The sequence below is a fragment of the Elephantulus edwardii genome, unplaced genomic scaffold (assembly GCF_000299155.1).
Source record: "Elephantulus edwardii isolate Elephantulus edwardi_28Jun2011 unplaced genomic scaffold, EleEdw1.0 scaffold00122, whole genome shotgun sequence".
Classification (NCBI taxonomy): Eukaryota; Metazoa; Chordata; class Mammalia; order Macroscelidea; family Macroscelididae; genus Elephantulus; species Elephantulus edwardii.
This window is the reverse complement of record NW_006399872.1, coordinates 6,106,798-6,125,127: the sequence shown is the minus strand read 5'-3', so window position 1 is coordinate 6,125,127 and position 18,330 is coordinate 6,106,798. Positions and strand designations below refer to the sequence as shown.

Sequence of the window (18,330 nt, the reverse complement as noted above, 5' to 3'; positions counted from 1 at the left end):
ACTTACTGAACACAGTCAAAAATAAGTGTGCATTGGATATGCTGTTCAGCCAGCAGAAGTGAGCTCTGGTGCACCATGCTGCTTCTACTCTTAATATTTGTCACAGTTTATTGTCATTATTCACATGATCTCTCCCCCTAAACAGACACGAGGTCTTATTTATAACTCTCTTGCTAGTTGCTAACACATGGCAGGATTCATGTGAATACTTGATAAATGAAAGATTTGAGTAATAGCTTGTATTCTATATAACACTTTCTGCATGCCCCTAACTCAGTTAAAATGAGGCATTTATAGTAGCAGCACAGCAGGTTAAGAGCTGTGAACTGGATGACAGGCCCAGCATCTATAATGTGTGGCAGATAGCACATGTGGTAAGAATCTGCTTGCTCCACACTTGGCCCTTTCTCCCTGTGACTTCCAGTTCCCATCAGAGACTGAGAGCCACCCTGCAGGGATGCAGCACTCACCCACCAGGCCATTTGGCTTAGATCCCTTTAAAATTTTCAGGAGAAGTCAGCTAGGCTTGGAAGTTAAGGGCAGGAAGGACACATGCTGAAAGCAAATCTTTAAAGATTCCCTTGATCTATACATTAGCCTCCCCTACTCTGAGGAAAATTGAGTGTGCAGGCTTACCTAGATTCTAGATATAGTAGTCCAACACACCAGCCTTTAAAAAAGATCAGAACTTAAAAGCTAAAGAGACGCCCAAAGAGGGAGTGATTATTATTTTAATGGAGACACACAATGAAAATTTTATTTAAAAGGACTCATGTAAAATGTTGCCTTTCAGTTTTATACTTTTTAAGTTGAAATAAATTGTTATATTTTTAAAGAATGGTAACTATTATAGTTTCCAAATCTTAAAGATACTGCACATCTTCAATATTTCTTAGTGAAGCCTATGTTCAGCATAGAAAGATCAACTACCAAGAATGATGAGAGTCATATTTTCCATTGCACCTAATAAAACTGCGAAGCATGCGTTCTTCCTTGACTTAACTGTAGAACGTTAAATAGAATTTAAAGTATGTAAAAAGTATTCACAATTTCTGGGAATTTTTGAAAACCAAGAATAGAAATACTAAATACAGGGATCTTTTCTTCTGAACTTTGTTATTATTTCTTTTCAAGTTAAATATGTTTTGAATTAGTTACAGTATTTAAACATTTAACATTTTTATGATATTATAAGTACATTATTTTAGTTTTTTATTTGAATTATTTGAAAAATTTTAACAGTGACTTTCAGGGTAAAACCTTTCAGAGACTTCAGTTTTATTGTCTTTTCTCATAATGTTAAGAAAAGATATTAAAATTGCTTGTCAGGATTATTGAGAAATATAAAATGAGATACCAATTTTTTTCTGTCATGTTCTATAATACACAGTGACTTCACTATTTGCTAGGAGCATTGTTGTTGTTGTTGTTGTTGTTGTTGTGTGCCATCGAGTCATTTGCAACTCATAGCAACATTATATACAAGAGCTCTAAACACTACTCTATCCTGTGCCAACCTAGCCATCTCAAATGCACTCATTCCCACCACTCCAGTCACAGAATCGATCTACCTCATCGAAGGTCTTCCTCTCCTTTGCCGCTCCTCCATTCTGCCAAACATGATGTGCCTTTCCAAGGACCAGTCTCTCCTTGCAACATGCCCAAAGTATGTCAGACGAAGCTTCAGAATCCTTAACACCAAGGAGCATTCTGGCTTCACCCTCTCCAGGACATACCTGTTTGTTCTCCTAGCAGTCCATGGTATATTCAACACTCTTCTCCAGCACCACAGCTCAAAGGCATCAATTCTCTTTCTGTCATCCCTAGTCACTGTCTAACTCTCTGATGCATAGCACGTAATTGCGAAGACTATAGCCTAGATCAGGCGCACCTTAGTCTCCAGCCTGACATCATTGCTCTTAGTACTCTTGAGAGGTCCCTCACAGTTGACTTTCCCAATGCAATTCGTCTCTTGACTTCCTGGCTGCTGTTACCAAGAGTGTTGACTTTGGAACCAAGTAAACTAAAACTGTTAACTCTTTCAATCTCTTCACCATCCATACTGATGCTGCCAGTTGGCCCAGTGGTGAGAGTCTTTGTTTTCTTGATGTTGAGCTTCAATCTGTATAGAAGGCTGCAGTCCTTGACCTTCTGCAGCAAGTGCTTCAGGTCCTCCTCAGTTTCAGCAAGCAGCATTGTGTCATCTGCATAACACAGGTTGTTGATGACTCTTCCACCAGTCCTGATGCCACATTCCTCTTCGTACAGCCCAGCATCTCAAAAACCCTATGTACAATAGAGCACACTTAGACTATCACTATGTGTAAATTAGGCAGTTTATAGTGTCCAGGAATTAATTCAATCTGAAAAATGAGGGGTGTACTTATTCCATCAAATGGTTCACTTTCTATTTATATTTTAGTATTCAGGCATTTTCCTGAGCATCATAGCACACTTACCTGTGCTCTGCACAGTACTGTTCTGCACAATTAATATCTCTTTTATTCTTTTTTTAAACTTCATCTCTCATTTTACTTTGCCTTGGTTGTGGTTTACACAACTCCTTTATGGGAAATTTTCTGTATTCGCCTTCTCAGTTACATCAAATATACTACATAATTTCCTCCTTCTTGCTCCTTTTCTTGTTGTATTCAGAAATATTGTAACCAATTTTGGAGCTCTTCCACACTTTACAATCTTTGTATCTTTTGTTATTGGTGCTGTTATGTGCCAAGTTGTTGTACAATAGCTTTCCTATCCTGAGCCAGTCTCACTGACTCTGACACACCTACCCCTGTTACCCCAGTCACTGTATCAATCCATTTCATCAGGGGTCTTCCTCTCCTGGGCTGTACCTCCACCCTTCCAAGTATGATGTCCTTGTCCAAGGACTGGTCCCCCCTGGCCATGTGTCCAGTGTAAGTGAGGTGGACCTTCAAAATCCTTGCCTCCAAAGAGAACCTTGGTTTGACTCTCCTGTATAAAACTGTTTGTTTTCTAGCAGTCCATGGTATGTGCGGTACTCTTCTCCGGCACCATAGCTCAGAGGCATTGATTCTCTGTCATCCTTAGTCATTATCCAGCTCTCAGATGGTTAGCAGGTATTTGCAAAGACCATGTCCTGCATTAGACTACCTTAATCCCTAGACTAACATTGTTGTTACCCTTTCGCACTTTGGAGAGGTCCCTAACAGCAGACTTTGTCAATACTGTTCATTTTTTAATTTCTTGACTGCTAGTGCCAAGGGTGTTAATTGTGGAGCCAAGCAAGATGATACTGTTTACAACCTCAATCTCTTCATCTATTGTTGTGCTGCCAGTTGGCTCAGTAGTGAGAATTTTTGTTTTCTTGATGTTGAGCTTCAATGTGTATTGAAGACTGCAGTCCTTGACCTTCTGTAGCAAATGCCTCAGATCCTCCTCAGTTTCTGCAAGCAAGATAATGTCATCTGCATAACATAGGTTGTTGATGAGTCTTCCTCCAGTCCTGATGCCACATTCGTCCTCATAAGGTTGAGCCTCTCGAATGATCTGTTTGATGTACAGACCGAAAAGGTATGGAGACAGGCCACATCCCTGATGCACTTCTTTTCCGATTTTGAGATCTACCATGTTTCCATGTTCTGAGGACTGCTAGTATTTGCTAGATTCAGGTTTTTTTATCTGGCCATGTAGTTCACTGAGATGGTCAGAATCATTACTCGTATTACATCTTGAACTTTTAATTGCTTAATTCAGCCAGCAGGGAAATATTACATAGAGTTTTTGCTGGCAAGTTGAACTAACTCAAAGCTGAATTGACCCTGTGGTGGGTTTTTAGAGGTTTTAAATTTCATGAGAGGACATTGTCCATCTTTCTCCCATGGAGCAAACTACTTATCTTTGAGTTGGCAGCACAATGCCTTACCGCTAAGCCACAGAACTTAAGAATACAGTAGCACTACTTATATTTAGAGTAATAATGGCAAAATACTTTACTGAAAGCAGCATTTAACTGGACAAAATGGCCTCAGTTTATCCACCTAGTCTTTTTATTTCCTTTTATTTCTACCCTAAATTAGCTAATATCTACAATAATTACTTTAATCATGTTTGAGGCCAAAGAATTATTCGATAAAAAAGGGGTTTTGTGTGTTTTTTATTAATTATTGAACATTTTCTTACCCCCAACCCCCATTCCTCCCCAGCCTACTCCACAGTGCATCCCTTGTCCCAGATTGTTGTCATACAGAAAATGTCCAAAATATTCCTTTATGGCAATTCTTCTCATCTGTTCTAATCCTGTATTCATTATCTTTTCCCATTCTCTCCTCAACTCCCCCGTCTGTCCTATTTTATAACAGTGATATTACGTGGTATTTGTCCTTTTGTGACTGAGAAATTTCACTCAGCACAGTGTCCTTCAGTGTCCCCTGTGTTATATAGTTTTACAAGTTCATTGTTTTTCCATGCTGCATAATATTTCCTTGTATGACTGTACCTTAGTTGCTTTTTTTTTAATCTGTTTGCTTATTGATGGGCACTCAGGTTACTTCCATCTCTTTGCTGTTGTGAATAACATAGCAATAAACATAGGTGTACATGATAAGAAGGGTTTTATGTAAGTTGTATTAACTTTTGTTTCAGAAAGTGTATAATGGAGCAAATATTACATAAAAAGAAATTACAGAAATACCACCTTAGGGATAAAGTTTGCCATCTCACATTTCAAAATAAATATGCATCTACTCACACACTTATATGTAATACAACCTTAGGCAACATTGTTGACCTAGAGATACAGAGTTGCGCTGGCAGGAGAAAGGCATGTGGCTTGAATCTGCCAGCTGCTCTGCTGCAGAGAGATGGACAGTCTCCTCCTGTGTGATTTACAGCCTCTGAAAAGCTACTTTGTGGGGGGGGGGGTGTCATCTATGAGTCAGTTCTGAGTCAGTGATACATAACAACAACATACAAGGTTATGTTTGTGTCTGTGTGTCTCCTTTAGTAGCAGTTGATCATTAATCATGTTCAGAAAAATAACACTTTTCAGTTGGCCTTTTTTGTCATTTAGATTTGCTGTCAAGATTCATTGAAAAGTTTCTTTATGAATCTTAACTATGAGTTATCTATAATAAATACAGTAGAAAACTCAGGGTGAAGCTTAAGGCAGGGATCCTATACTCACACCATCTTACCTCATGACCCACTGGAGGATCTGTTGTGAGTCAGTCCTGACTCGAAGGTATACCACCACAAGTGAAGAAAGTGGTCTAGTGTAGGATTTTTTGTAATGTGAAGGAAAAAAGCAGAGAGCTTTTCTAACCATTTTGAAATTGTGATAGTGTTGCTCGCAAGTGTTCTTTTTCCTGGAAATAAATATTAGACAGTAATTAACTGCTTAACCCTAATCAAGAATGAAGAACATTTCAAATAACATTCATTATAAAGATATCCAAGGAAACAGCAGAAATCTTTACTTCAAAAACAATAGGAAGCTGCTTCTCTATACAAATTGAAAGATCACATTTATACCAATTATCACCTGTAGATTGCAGTCCTTAATCATATGATCTGACTAAGGCTTCCCACTCGGAAACATCTCTACTGTTGTACTGTAACATTTGTACTGTCTGGAAGTAGTATCTCCCCTCTTGTATTTCTGTTAGTGACGTAGAATTGAACAATATGTCTGTGTTAATGCTTACTACAGAATTTTATATGATCTATAAAATGGATACCTTATCTGTTAAGTATTTACATACTTTTAAGAAAAGTCTTTGGTGATGCTCTGTACTTCTCTAAACATCCCTTCATAATTTAGTTTAAAAATTAGTAAAATGAATTTATTAATTTTTTTATTCAGAATCATTTTTAAATAATGTTTTTTTTAAAAATTGTTTATAGTAATGGTGGAGTTTCTTAATGGTGCCAAAGGTTTTGGCTTGGGTACAAACCAGTGGTTGAAGGGTGCAATCCACCTTGAGGTGATGATCGTTCACAGGGTCAGTCAGAGTGAACTCTACCCTGCAGCTTATGGTTCTGCTCTGACACATAAGAGGTTGCTACAAGTCAGAATTGATGTGAAAGCATGCTTATTGAGAACTATAGCTGATACAGATTCATGTTTTGTTTTGTTTGAGTACTATAGTAAATGACACCGTTTATTAACATACACACGAGTTGTTGTTTTTTTTAAAGTTCTAAAATGCAAACTACCTGGCATCAACTACAATTCAATTGTTTTCCACATTTTCCTCTAAATCACCAGAAAGGTGAGGAGTATCAAATACTAAAGCAAAGTATTTATGACCATTAAATAATGCAAACTTGGTTGTTCATAGAATTACTATGAGTCATAGTCAGCTCAACGTTACTTAACAACAGCAGCAATCCCAAGGAATGGTCAGTAACTTCCCTAGTTTGATAACTTCAACAGTAAACTTTTGAAAATAATATTTCCTAAAGGACTTTCTGTCCATGAAACCTGGAGATGAGTAGACGATCCTGGTTAGTTACATAACTCTGCTTCCTCTGCAGTTATTTAACTCTATACAATCAGAAAAAAAAGGGAAACACAGTAAGAAAAGTGCCTTTTTCTCTCTACTCAGTTAGCTTTCTACCCAAATCCCCTTGGAAATCTCAAAAGTTGCTCATTGATATGTGAAGAAGCCACCAGCTATTGAAGATCAAATCATAGGTTCTTAAACTTGACTTACAAATAAAACTCATTAAGAAAACAAAAACAAAACCAAATTAGTTATTATTTACTCTCGTCTGCTTATGTATGTTCCAAGTTGTATGCCCAGTTGATTCCAACTCATAGCACTCCTACTGTAGGACAGGATAGAACTGTCAAAATCGTTTCCAGGATTGTGGTCTTTACAGACAACCAGCCAACCACTTCTTTTCCCCTCAGAACCTCTGAGATTGAATCCATGACCTTTCGGTTAACGGCTAAACTCTTAATCATTGTGGTAGTAGGTTCCTTTTATGTGTACAAATACATTCAAAATATATGTAAATTTGTGAAATTATTATAGTGAGCTAACAGTCACTGACTGCCTGGCTTTCTTCAACCATAGGAGCAACAGCTGCAGCCCGGAAGGAGGTGATCAGGAACAAGATCAGAGCCATAGGCAAAATGGCAAGAGTGTTCTCAGTTCTCAGGTGGGATCATTTTTCCTCTCTCTCTTCTAAATTATATTCTTGTGCTAAATATCGTAATCCTTTAATGTGGTAGTTTAAATGTTTGCTAGAAAATATTTACCACTCTCCCCCTTTTATTGGAGAATTGTTAGTGTCTCACTGCTTTTTTCAAATTGAAATCTACTAAATGATTTCTATGAAGAATGCCTCTATAAATGGATTGCTTTATATTTCTGTTTGCTGCAGGACTTTAATACATTTCTTTCACAACCAAGTGAGCATTTTATGAAACAGGAAAGCCATTATTATAATCCTTTTGTTTTTCATTCTGGTTTCATCATGAAAGATTAATTTATCAGGTACATTCACCAGATTTCTAGGAAATAAACATCAACCATAAAGCTTATTCGCTCTAATCTCTATTATCCTCATAAATCATTGAAAGAAAATAGAATCCGTAATGCTTTAAGTCCCATGTAGTGGTTTATTTTTGAAATAGACCATGAATCATGCTATTATGATTAAGCATAGATTTAGGAAACAAAATTTCCTTCCAGGTAATTAATGACAGACACATTCCTTTAGCTAAATTATGTCTTCGTAGATAAACAATGTAACCATATTTTTCCTTAAGTAGTTAAAATTTGTATGTGAGAATCATACAATCATACATGTTAACAAGGGCGAATAGGAAGATCCTTAAAAATTATATCTACATATTTTATAATTTCATAATTTCACTTCTGCTAAATTTTTGTCTCCACTCTTATTCAAAGAGTACCTCACTTGTTATTTTGATTCATGTGTTGCTTTTTCTCTCCTGATAGTAGAGTGGTGTAGTGCATTACTTGTTACTCTTCTAACCAAAACATCTGCAGTTCAGATCCCCCTGCTTTTGTTGAGATGAAGAGCTTCCTGGCATAAAGATTCACAGTTTTGGACATGATGGAGGGTCTCCATGAATCAGATTCTACCTGCAGACAGTGAATTTGATTTATGTTAGTAAATTCCTTACTAAGGAATAACGAAATGCCTTGATACAGAAAGCAGAAAGCCATCTGAAGAATGAAAAGTATTCTCATCTTTTCTCAAAGGCATCAAAGCAAGTCCTAATTTAATGATACTACCTTACTTTACATTAGTAACTAAATTCTTAAGACTCATTCATTCAGTTAAGAAACATAAGGAATTTCTAATATACTAGGAAGAAAAAAATTTAAAATACATATTACTGCATGCTGTCAAGTCAGCTCAGATGCGTAGTGATTCTCTGTACAACAAAACACAGCCCTCCTCAATCCCGCACTCTGCTCACAATTTCCACAGAGCTTAAGTCCATTGCTGCAGTCACTTTGTCAGTAGAAATGTGGGCACTCTTCTATAAGTTTTACAGGAGGAGACCTAAAAACCCACTGGAGGGTCAGCTCCTTGATGGCAAAGAGTGAGTGAGTGTATGATAAGCTCAGTGTCATCAGTCAGAACAAATCCAGATGTTAGTTGCCTGTGGAACATGCATACTATCAGTTAATCATTTGCAAATTCAGATTAAAACAAGTCTACAAGAGATGGACAACAGTGTAAGAAACCAGTAGCAGTGTGTAGTGCAAGGTATCACAGAAGTGACTGCTGTTCATATTGATAGGTGGCTGGGGAAGGGAGGGTTTGACCAGGTAGCCAGGTGTGCAAGGAATGGGTAGGTAACAGGGAAAGGGAAGAGACAAGTCACACATATTTGGGATGTGTGGGCAGTTAATGTATTGGTTATTTCTGTAAGGAAAGAGCCTTTCATCTGCTAGGTTAAAAGACTTGTCTGTCAGATAGTCTTCTAATGGTGAACATCCAAATTAAGACAGACTAGGAAGAATGATTGGCCATCCACTTCTGAAATATAAGTGGCCTTTGAAAACCCTATGTACAGCAGAGCACACGTAGAGTAGACTAACAGATAGGGCAACTGAAGTTGAACCCTTATATTTGGAAACACAGGAGAAACAGTTGTAAGAAGAAATTAACAATCGGTACGTGGAATGTGAGGAGCATGAATGTAAAAAAACTGGACATTGTAAAGAAAGAATTGGAATGTATAAATATTGACATATTGGGTATTAGTGAAATGAGATGGATTGGCATGGGACATTTCGAATCCCAAGATCATATAATCTTTATGCTTGAGATGAAAAGGTGAGGGAAAAATGGGGTTGCTTTCATAGTTAGAAGGCCACTTCTAGATTTATCTTGAAATACAATATTGTGAATGACAGGATAATATCCATATGCATTCAAGGAAGACCTGTTAATAATATTAACATTCAAATTTATGCACTTACAACCAGAGCCAAAGAGTAGGAAATAGATGGTTTCTAGCAAATGTTGCAATCAGAAGTCAGTCAAACATGTAGCCCAGATGCTTTAATAATAATGGGTGACTGTGATGCAAAAGTTGGGAATCAGAAAGAAGGATCAATTGTCAGAAAATATGGACTTGGTGACAGAAATGTGGCTGGGGATAGAATGATAGAATTCTGTCCAACCTGTGATTTCTTCATAGCAAATACTTTTTATAAGAAACATAAACACAGGCTGTACACATGGATTTCACCTGATGGGATGCACAGGAATCAGATTGATTACATCTGTGGAAGGAAGGAATCGCTAGAGAAGTTCAGTATCAGTGGTAAAAATTAGGCCAGGTGCTGATTGTGGAACAGACCATGAAATGCTCATATACGAGTTCAAATTAAAAATAAAGATGGTTAAATCATATCCACAGGAATCAAAATTTGACCTTGAGATTATCTCCCATGAATTTAAATACCAACTCAGGAATAGGTTTGAGGCCTTGAACATTAATGAACAAAGACCAGATAAGCTGTTGGAAGATAACAAGAATATTGTTCATGAAGAATGCACAAAGTCATTACTAAGACTTTAAATTAAAACACCAAAATGGATGTCAGAAGAGACTCTGAATATTGCACTAGAGCTCTGAGAAGCCAAAAAGAATAGGGAAGAAATCAAGAAGTTAAGGAGCTGAATAGAAGATTTCAAAGGGCTGCTCAGAAAGACAAGGGAAAATATTATCATGAAATGTAAAAGAAGCTGGAGTCAGAAAATCAAAAGCGCCGAACCCACTCAGCATTTCTTAAGCTGAAAGAACTAAAGAATAAATTCAAGCCACGTATTGCAATGCTTAAGGATGCTATGGGCATAATATTGAATGATTCAAGAAGCATTAAAAGCAAATGGAAGGATTATACAGAGACATTGTACCAAAAAGAATTGGCTGACACGGAAGAATTTCAAGAAACAACATATGAGCAAAAGGCAGTGGTGATGAATGAGGAAGTGCAGGCTGCTCTGAAGGACCTAGCAAAAAATATAGACATAGGAATTGATGGAATACCAATTGTTTGTTTCAGCAAACAGATGCTGGCTGCCCTGCCTGTGCTCACCAAGTTGTGCCAACCAATTTGGAAGACAGCTGCTTGGCCAACTGAGTGGAAGAGATCCATACTTATTCCCATTCCAATGAAAGGTGACCTGACAGAGTGTGAAAGTTATACAATATCACTAATATCACACACTAGCATAATCCTGTTGAAGATTATCCAGAAAGGACTTGACCAGTACATTGACAGAGAACTACCAGAAATACAGGCTGGGTTTAGAAGACATTGCACTAGAGACATTATTCCCAATGTCAGAAGGATCTTGGCAGAAAGCAGAGAGTACCAGAAGAATTTCTATCTGTGTTTCATTGAGTATGCAAAGGCATTTGACTGTGTGGATCACAGTAAATTGTGGCTAACCTTGAGGAAAATGGGAATCTCAGAACCTTTGATCATGCCTATACAAAACCTATACTTGAACCAAGAAGCCTATCCTCAGAAAAGAACAAGGAAACACTGCATGGTTCAAAATCAAGAAAGGAGTGTGTCAGAGATATATCCTGTCCCCGTATCTTTTCAATCTGTATGCAGAACAGATCATTCAGGAAGCAGGGTTTTATGAGGAGGAGTGTCGCATCAAGATTGGAGGGAGACTCATTAGCAACCTACGATATGCAGATGACACAGCCTTATTTGCTGAAACTGAAGAAGATCTGAAGCACTTGCTGCAAAAAAAGGTCAGGGACTATAGTCTTCAATATGGGTTGAAGCTCAACATCAAGAAGAGAAAAATTCTCACCGTTGGGCCAATTGGCAGCACTGTAATATATGGGGAAAGAGATTGAAATTGTTAGCAATTACAGCTTGCTAGAATCCACAGTCAACCCTCTTAATACCAGCAGTCAGGAAATCACAAGACCTATCACGGGAAAAATCTGCTGTCATGGACCTCTCAAGCGTGCTGAAGAGCAACAGTGTCCGTCTAGATACAAAGCTGCACCTAATCCAGGGCATGGTTTTCTCAAGTACTTGTTATGATTCAGAAAATTGGACAATTACTAAGGATGACAAAAGAAAAATTGATGCCTTTGAGTTGTGTTGATGGAGAAGAGTCTTGAACATAACCATGGACTGCCAAGAAAACAAATGATTCTGCATTGGAGAGGGTGAAACTATGTCTTTCCTTGGAGGCTAGGATTTTGGAGCTCTGTCTCACTGACTTTGGGCACATGGCCAGGAAAGATTGGTCCTTGGAGAAGGACATCATGCTCAGAAGGGAGGACAAACAGTGCAGGAGAGGGAGACCCTGGATGAGATGGATTGATACAGTAACTGGGGTGATGGGGGTTGCTTTGTCAGAATTTGTGAGACTGGCTCAGGACAGGGAAGGGTTCAGAGCTGCTGTACATAAGGTCACTATGCGTCTCTGATGATTCAACCAATAACGTTCTATGACAGGTTTGGAAGCCAGAGTGGCATCCACTCCCTAAACAACTTGCCTCCAGAAACTCTCTTAAGTTTGATAAATGTCGATAGCTGTAGAGGGACTTTCAGGCCTTTTTTTCATAGGGTCACTATGAGTTGTGCTCAACTTGAAAACAATCAACAACAGCAAGAGCCAAAATATGGTCTTTACTATATGCAGGAGTGGCATCCACTTCAGAAATAATTTGCCTCCAGAAACCCTATGAACTTGGAGAAACAATGAAAGTTATACAAGTATTCAGGTCTTTCTTTCATAGGGTTGCTGTGAGTTGTCTATGACTTGACGGCACTTAACAACAACAGGATATCCCAACTAAATTTTAATGATCACTTCAAGAATAGATTTTAATCATTGATTACTAATGACCAAAGATAGGATGAGTTGTAGGATGACATCCATGAAGAAAGCAGAATAGCTTTACAACTACAGGAAAGGACAGGGTGATGTTCACGGCTATTGTATTTAGAGTCACTGTGGGTCCCATGTGACTCAATCGCACATAACAACACATGTCAGAAAAGACTCTGGAAGTTGGTCTCAAATTTGGAAAAGTTTAGCGAAAGGAAGAAATGATGAAGAGAGCTGAACAGATCTCAAGGGTCAGCTTGAAAACACAAAGCAAAGCATGTAACTAAATGTGCAAATACCTGGAGTTAAAAAAACAAAAAGAGAGAAACAGTATTTCTGAAGCTGAAAGAACTGAAGACAAATTTCATGCCTTGAATAATACTGACTATAATACTGATGGGTTTTATGGGCAAAATAATGGGTGCAGAAGACATCCTTTTCATTTCTAAGTGAGCTTATGGCTTCCCTTAAATTATATATTGACAGAAAATACGAAGTTATGGGATTTGTGGGTTTGTTTGTTTGGGTTTGTTGTTTTTTTTTTTACTATTCAGGAATGAAATCTAAAGTATAAGTCCTATATATTTATTAAGACATTTTTAAAATCTCTTAAAGAACACATGGATATTACCAGGAGAGGGGGAAAAAATTACATATACCTAATACTGTCAAGTCATTTTTGAGTTATCATGACTCCATCAAATTTTAGAGACTTTAAGTCTGTATGGGAGGAGACTGCCCCTCTTTCTCCCATGGATTAGCTGGTAGACTAGTACTGCGAAATTTTCACAAAGCAACCTAACACATAATACCCTGTGCACAAATAGATGGATAGACAGACAACATTTATGTATAATTATTATAACAATAAAATGTATTTAAATCTAAACAGTATCTATTAAGTAATAAACTCATATAATAATAGAATGAAACCAAGAGAGGTTAAATACCTTGTCCAGAGCCACCCAACTGATAAACAGCTCAGATGAGAGTTCCACCGAGAAGTGAACTGACTATTCTGAGCATATAGAAGAACTTGAGAGTAAACAGCGTGAATATGAGTGAGGATTCTAATGAGTAAATAGATTTAAGGGCAGATGCTTGCAAACTGTGAGTGCTGTCATAAAATATTTAATTCTTTTTCTGTAAACAATATAAAATTACTTCCCCAAAATGGGAAGGAGATGCTGTAGTGCATGTTTATATACAGTACACATGGTTCCAACACCATGAAAATGGGACAGCAAGATATGATTGGTGTTAGGAAGACTATCTAGGACGTTTTTGCAATAATACAAGGAAATTATATTATTGCTGCAAAGGGGAAAAAGCAACCAAAGGAACAAAGGAATTTTTGCAGTTAAATTATTTTAGATATAATGAAGGACTGTAAATAGTGATGCAGCTTTGTTAAATATAGCTGCTAAACACATTCCTTACATCTTGATAAGACACAGTATTATTAAAAAACCAGAAAGCTACCTTAAAGGAACCTTTTCTCTCTCTCTCTCTCTCTCTCTCTCTCTCTCTCTCTCTCTCTCTCTCTGTGTGTGTGTGTGTGGTGTATGTGTGTGTGTATATGTGTGTGTGTTGACAAGGGCTGGCAGGCATATTGCAGAGGACTTAGCAATCGGATCAATGCACACAAGACTTGCATTTCTAAATGAGCATTGTAAGGAAGCAGCAGGGGAAGGTGATTGCTCTCTCAGCTGTGGAATCTGCAGGGCCAGCAGTAGGAGGACTTCTACTTCAGCATTTTGGGGGCAAACTGCACAGCTATTGCGTATTCTTGGGTGTTGCTTCTGAGCAGCAGTGACTGCATTTCTAAAGCAGCAGTGCCCCTCCCCTCCCCAGCCCAGGGTTGTGGTGTTGTTGTCATGTGTCATCGAGTCGCTTCATAGAAATCCTATGTACTTTTCCTAGGTACAGAGTGTCCAGCCCTGACTTGGGTGCTGTGAGCTCTCTGAGGGTCTTTACTGCTTCTCTCTGCCTTTAAAATTAGCTAGAGCATCTTCTGCTTGCTACGTGTTTATCTGTCTACTTAAAGGGTGAAGAAAGAAAGCAATCCAAGCATGTTTCAAAGAGGTTTTAGCCTATGCAACATAGGATGATAGTTCTAGTAGAATGTAAAGGTGGTGAGATACTTTATCCTGGAGTTTCAGAGGTAAGTAGGGGGATAGATGTGCAGCTTTAGGAGTGTCCAACACAGAGAAAAGACTGAAGCTGCAGAAGTGAGTGGTAATTGTAAAATGCAAAACAATTCTCTGGAACAGAACTTTGAATAGAAATGTGATGCAAGCAACATGTGTAATTTTACGTTTTCTAGAAGCCGCAGTAAAGAAATAGAAAAAATCAAGTAAAATTAATTTAATAATTTACTTTATTTCATCCGCATATCCTTAGTGTTATCATTTTAACAGAATAATCAATATAATAATTAACTAAAGATACCTATTATATTCTTATTTTTCCCCTAAATATTGAAAAACTGATGTCTATTTCATGTCAGCTCAGACTCTCAGGTTTGTACTGCTTTAGAGCTGCATATATGGCTACCTTAGTGAAAAGAATAGGTAAGGGCAGATGGAAAGGAATAATTTAAATACTAAAAAGGTGATGAAGACCCCAGATGAAATGGATTAGCATGGTAACTTGGGTGATAGGGGTAGGTCTTTCAAAAGCCATGGTACTGGCTCAGGATAGGGCAGGCTTCAGAGCTATTGAGTCATAGCTTTTTAATTACCTGTATGACAGCAACAAACAGGTAGCATGAAAAGACATGGAGGACAACTGAATAAAGGATCACAAAATGTGGGAGCAAAGAGTTAAGAAGAAGCACATAAGAATGAATATAAAACTGCAGAGTTGCTATTTTGAATGCTGCACATCAGGCATTGTTCTGATCTCAAATACAGGGGTTTCAGCAGCAAAAGAGACAAAAATTCCTGTACTTACGAAGCTTGACTTAGCTAGGTTGACATAGGATGGGTAGACAGTGAAGACCTTACAATACGTAGTTAAACAAGTAAACTGTATAGTCTTTCAGATAATGATAAATGCTTTGGGTAAAACAAGATAGATAGGAGAGTAGGAATTAATTGTTGTTTGAAGTAGTGTCCTCATATAGAAGGTATCATCGGAACAGAAATTGGAAGACAGAATGTGTCGCAGATGCACTGGAGGCGAGTGTGATGATGGAGGAATAGCAAACAGTGCACTGAGGTGGTGAGGTGTGTTTGAGGAAAGTTGATAGTGGTAGACCGTGTAGTTTAAGGAATGGGTAGCAGTGAGGTATGGATGAAGGTTAGTTTTTCAAAGTCCTTGTAGGACTTTGTAAGTGATCCCTGGTAGTGCAAATACTTACTGTGCTCATCACTAACCACAAAGTGGAAAATTCAACTTCAAAAAGAGATACCTCAGGCCCAGGTTTCACTCTGGAGTGTTATCGTTGTCAGTCTTTGGACTATATCTCAGGATTTTCCAGAAATCAAGCTATTATGAATTAAAAAGAGATAGCTCCTTTTGGAAGTGCCAATTGGCAGCATCATTATGGATGGTGAAGAGATTGAGATTATGAATAGTTTTAGTTTGCTTGGCTCCACAGTCAACACTCTTGGCACTAGCAGCCAGGACCTCACGAGACAAATGCATTGGAAAAGTCAGCTGTCAGGGACCTCTCCAGAGTAATTTGCTCTCTGAAAACAATAACGTCAGACTGGAGACTAAGATGCACCTGATACAGGCCATAGTCTTTACAGTTGTGTGCTATGTGTCAGAGAATTGGACAGTGATTAGGGATGATAGAAAGAGAATTGATGTCTTTGAGCTGTGGTGTTGGAGAAGAGTATTGAATATACCATGGACTGCTAGGAGAACAAACAGGTTTGTCCTGGAGATGGTGAATCCAGGCTGCTCTCTGGAGGCAAGAATTCTGAAGCTTCGTCTGACCTACTTTCTGCATGTGACAAGGAGGGACCAGTCCTTGGAGAGGGACATCGTGCTTGGGAGTTTGGAGGGACAGCGCAGCAAAGGAAGACCCTTGATGAGAAGGATCAGTTCCATGATTGGGAGAGGAGGTGTGTCAGACAGTGAGGTTGGCACAGGATATAGAGCAGGGTTTAGGGCTCTTGTACGTAGGATCACTATGAGTTGTAAGCAACTCGACAGCACATAATAACAACAACAGTGATTGACTTCCCAAAAACCTGTCACTGAAAACTCGATGTAACAGTTTTATTTTGACACACATGGGGTTGCAAAATGATCAATCAACCAGACTTTCCATTGTGTTACATAATAGTCCCAATTTTGTAAAAAAAGGAAAGCAAGAATAAAGAAAAAGTGGAATACCAAGAATTTAATAACCAAAACAAGAAGATAGAACACTGTTTTATTCTTCACGATCAGGTGAATGTAAGGGTTTCAAATTTCCCATCGCTGTGCGTGTCCACAATGATCATGAAACTGCTAGAGGATCAGCTATGAGTTGCTTACAACTCAGTGGCAAACAGCAACGATGAGTAAATAAAGCTGTCAGTTTCTGAGCTGAAGAAAATTGTTGAAGTCATGGTATGGGAAGAGTTTGAAATTCTGTGTGATTCCTCTTAAGCATCTTTGTGAAAGTGTAGATTATATCATTGTGTATGTTACAGACATTACATGCAGGTATATATGCATTTAAATATGTTTCTGATTATTGAGGATAGCAGTATTTGCTATGGGGGAACTTCATCTAAATATAGCTATTATAATTATTATGCTTTCTTCATCAGATAAAATTATTACCTTAGTAATGTCAGCATGATTCATAAATACCATGGAAATAGTGATGTAATACCTAAAATGAATGTAAAACTCTTGCCATAATGAGTAGAAAAATAATCTTATTTCACAAATTGAGGAAAAGGTTTGGGAGGGGAAACCAGAGAAATTGTATCTATTGTTGATTACCTGTTGCCACTATGTTGCCTGTTTATTATGCAATATAAAAATTCTTCTGCAATCTCCTGAATATAGTTCTTGGTTCTCTAACCCATAGAATGAATTTTCTCTTTTTCTTTAATCTCCCATATGACCTTAGATTTTTCCTCCCTAGTCCATTCAGTCCCAATGAGACTTGCTGAGCCTTGACTGAAATGCTTATATCCTCATTTTGTCCGTTTTTAACATAATACTCAGTGTCAAAGATGGTGTACAGTGAACACTGTGCTCCTGTGAGGTCTGATTAAAAATCAGATTGGATTTCTCTTTAAAATTCAGAGGAGACCATACCATCACAACTATCTAATTGTAAACTTTACCATAAGAGTTATTTTACATGATATTACTTCTGTATGGATATATAAAATACGGTATGTTTTACGTTGTAAAAAAATAATTCCAGGGTGCCAAAATGCAGGTAAGCCAGAATTCTCCTGTGCATTTCTTTTTCCAGTTGTTTATTTTTCACAAAAGAAGACAGACGTTAATACTCTCCCTCTTTATGTCTTTTTCCAGAGAAGAGAGTGAGAGTGTGCTGACTCTGAAAGGCTTGACTCCAACAGGCATGCTCCCCAGCGGAGTGCTTTCTGGAGGGAAGCAAACTCTGCAAAGCGGTAAGCAGGCCCCTTGGTACAACTGTGTGTCCAGACCACCTCAGTCAGCCGTGAATTAGAGCCCTGTTATTCTTCCATGAAAGCTCAAACTTGGGGTTTCCCTTCTCGAGCTGGAAGAAGAGCTGAACTCACACACAGATTTGACTTACCCCATCTAAATAAGAACTCCTTCATTCATTAGCATATAATTTTTATCTCTGCTCCCTTCTACTTTATATAATACCACCTATCATACCTACCTAGCTATAATATCCACACAAACACACTGTTTGACCACTTGGAGCCTATCACCTGCTAGAAATAACTTGTAAAATAGATTTTAACTAAATTTTCTCATCTCGTGCATAAAATAAACACATACGTACCCCATGCATACAAACTAATA

The 18,330-nt window shown here is 38.0% G+C and overlaps 1 protein-coding gene across 3 annotated transcripts in view; it reads left to right on the top strand.

Moving 5' to 3' along the window:
* The window catches only part of LOC102868820 (serine/threonine-protein phosphatase 2B catalytic subunit alpha isoform-like), a 422,832-nt gene that overhangs the window by 397,419 nt on the left and 7,083 nt on the right, over positions 1-18,330 (top strand). For all 3 annotated transcript variants that reach the window (XM_006893087.1, XM_006893089.1, XM_006893088.1), the window contains 2 exons: positions 7,065-7,149; positions 17,848-17,945. In XM_006893087.1, coding sequence (XP_006893149.1) covers positions 7,065-7,149; positions 17,848-17,945 — 183 coding nt within the window. The remainder of the gene's footprint in view (positions 1-7,064; positions 7,150-17,847; positions 17,946-18,330) is intronic.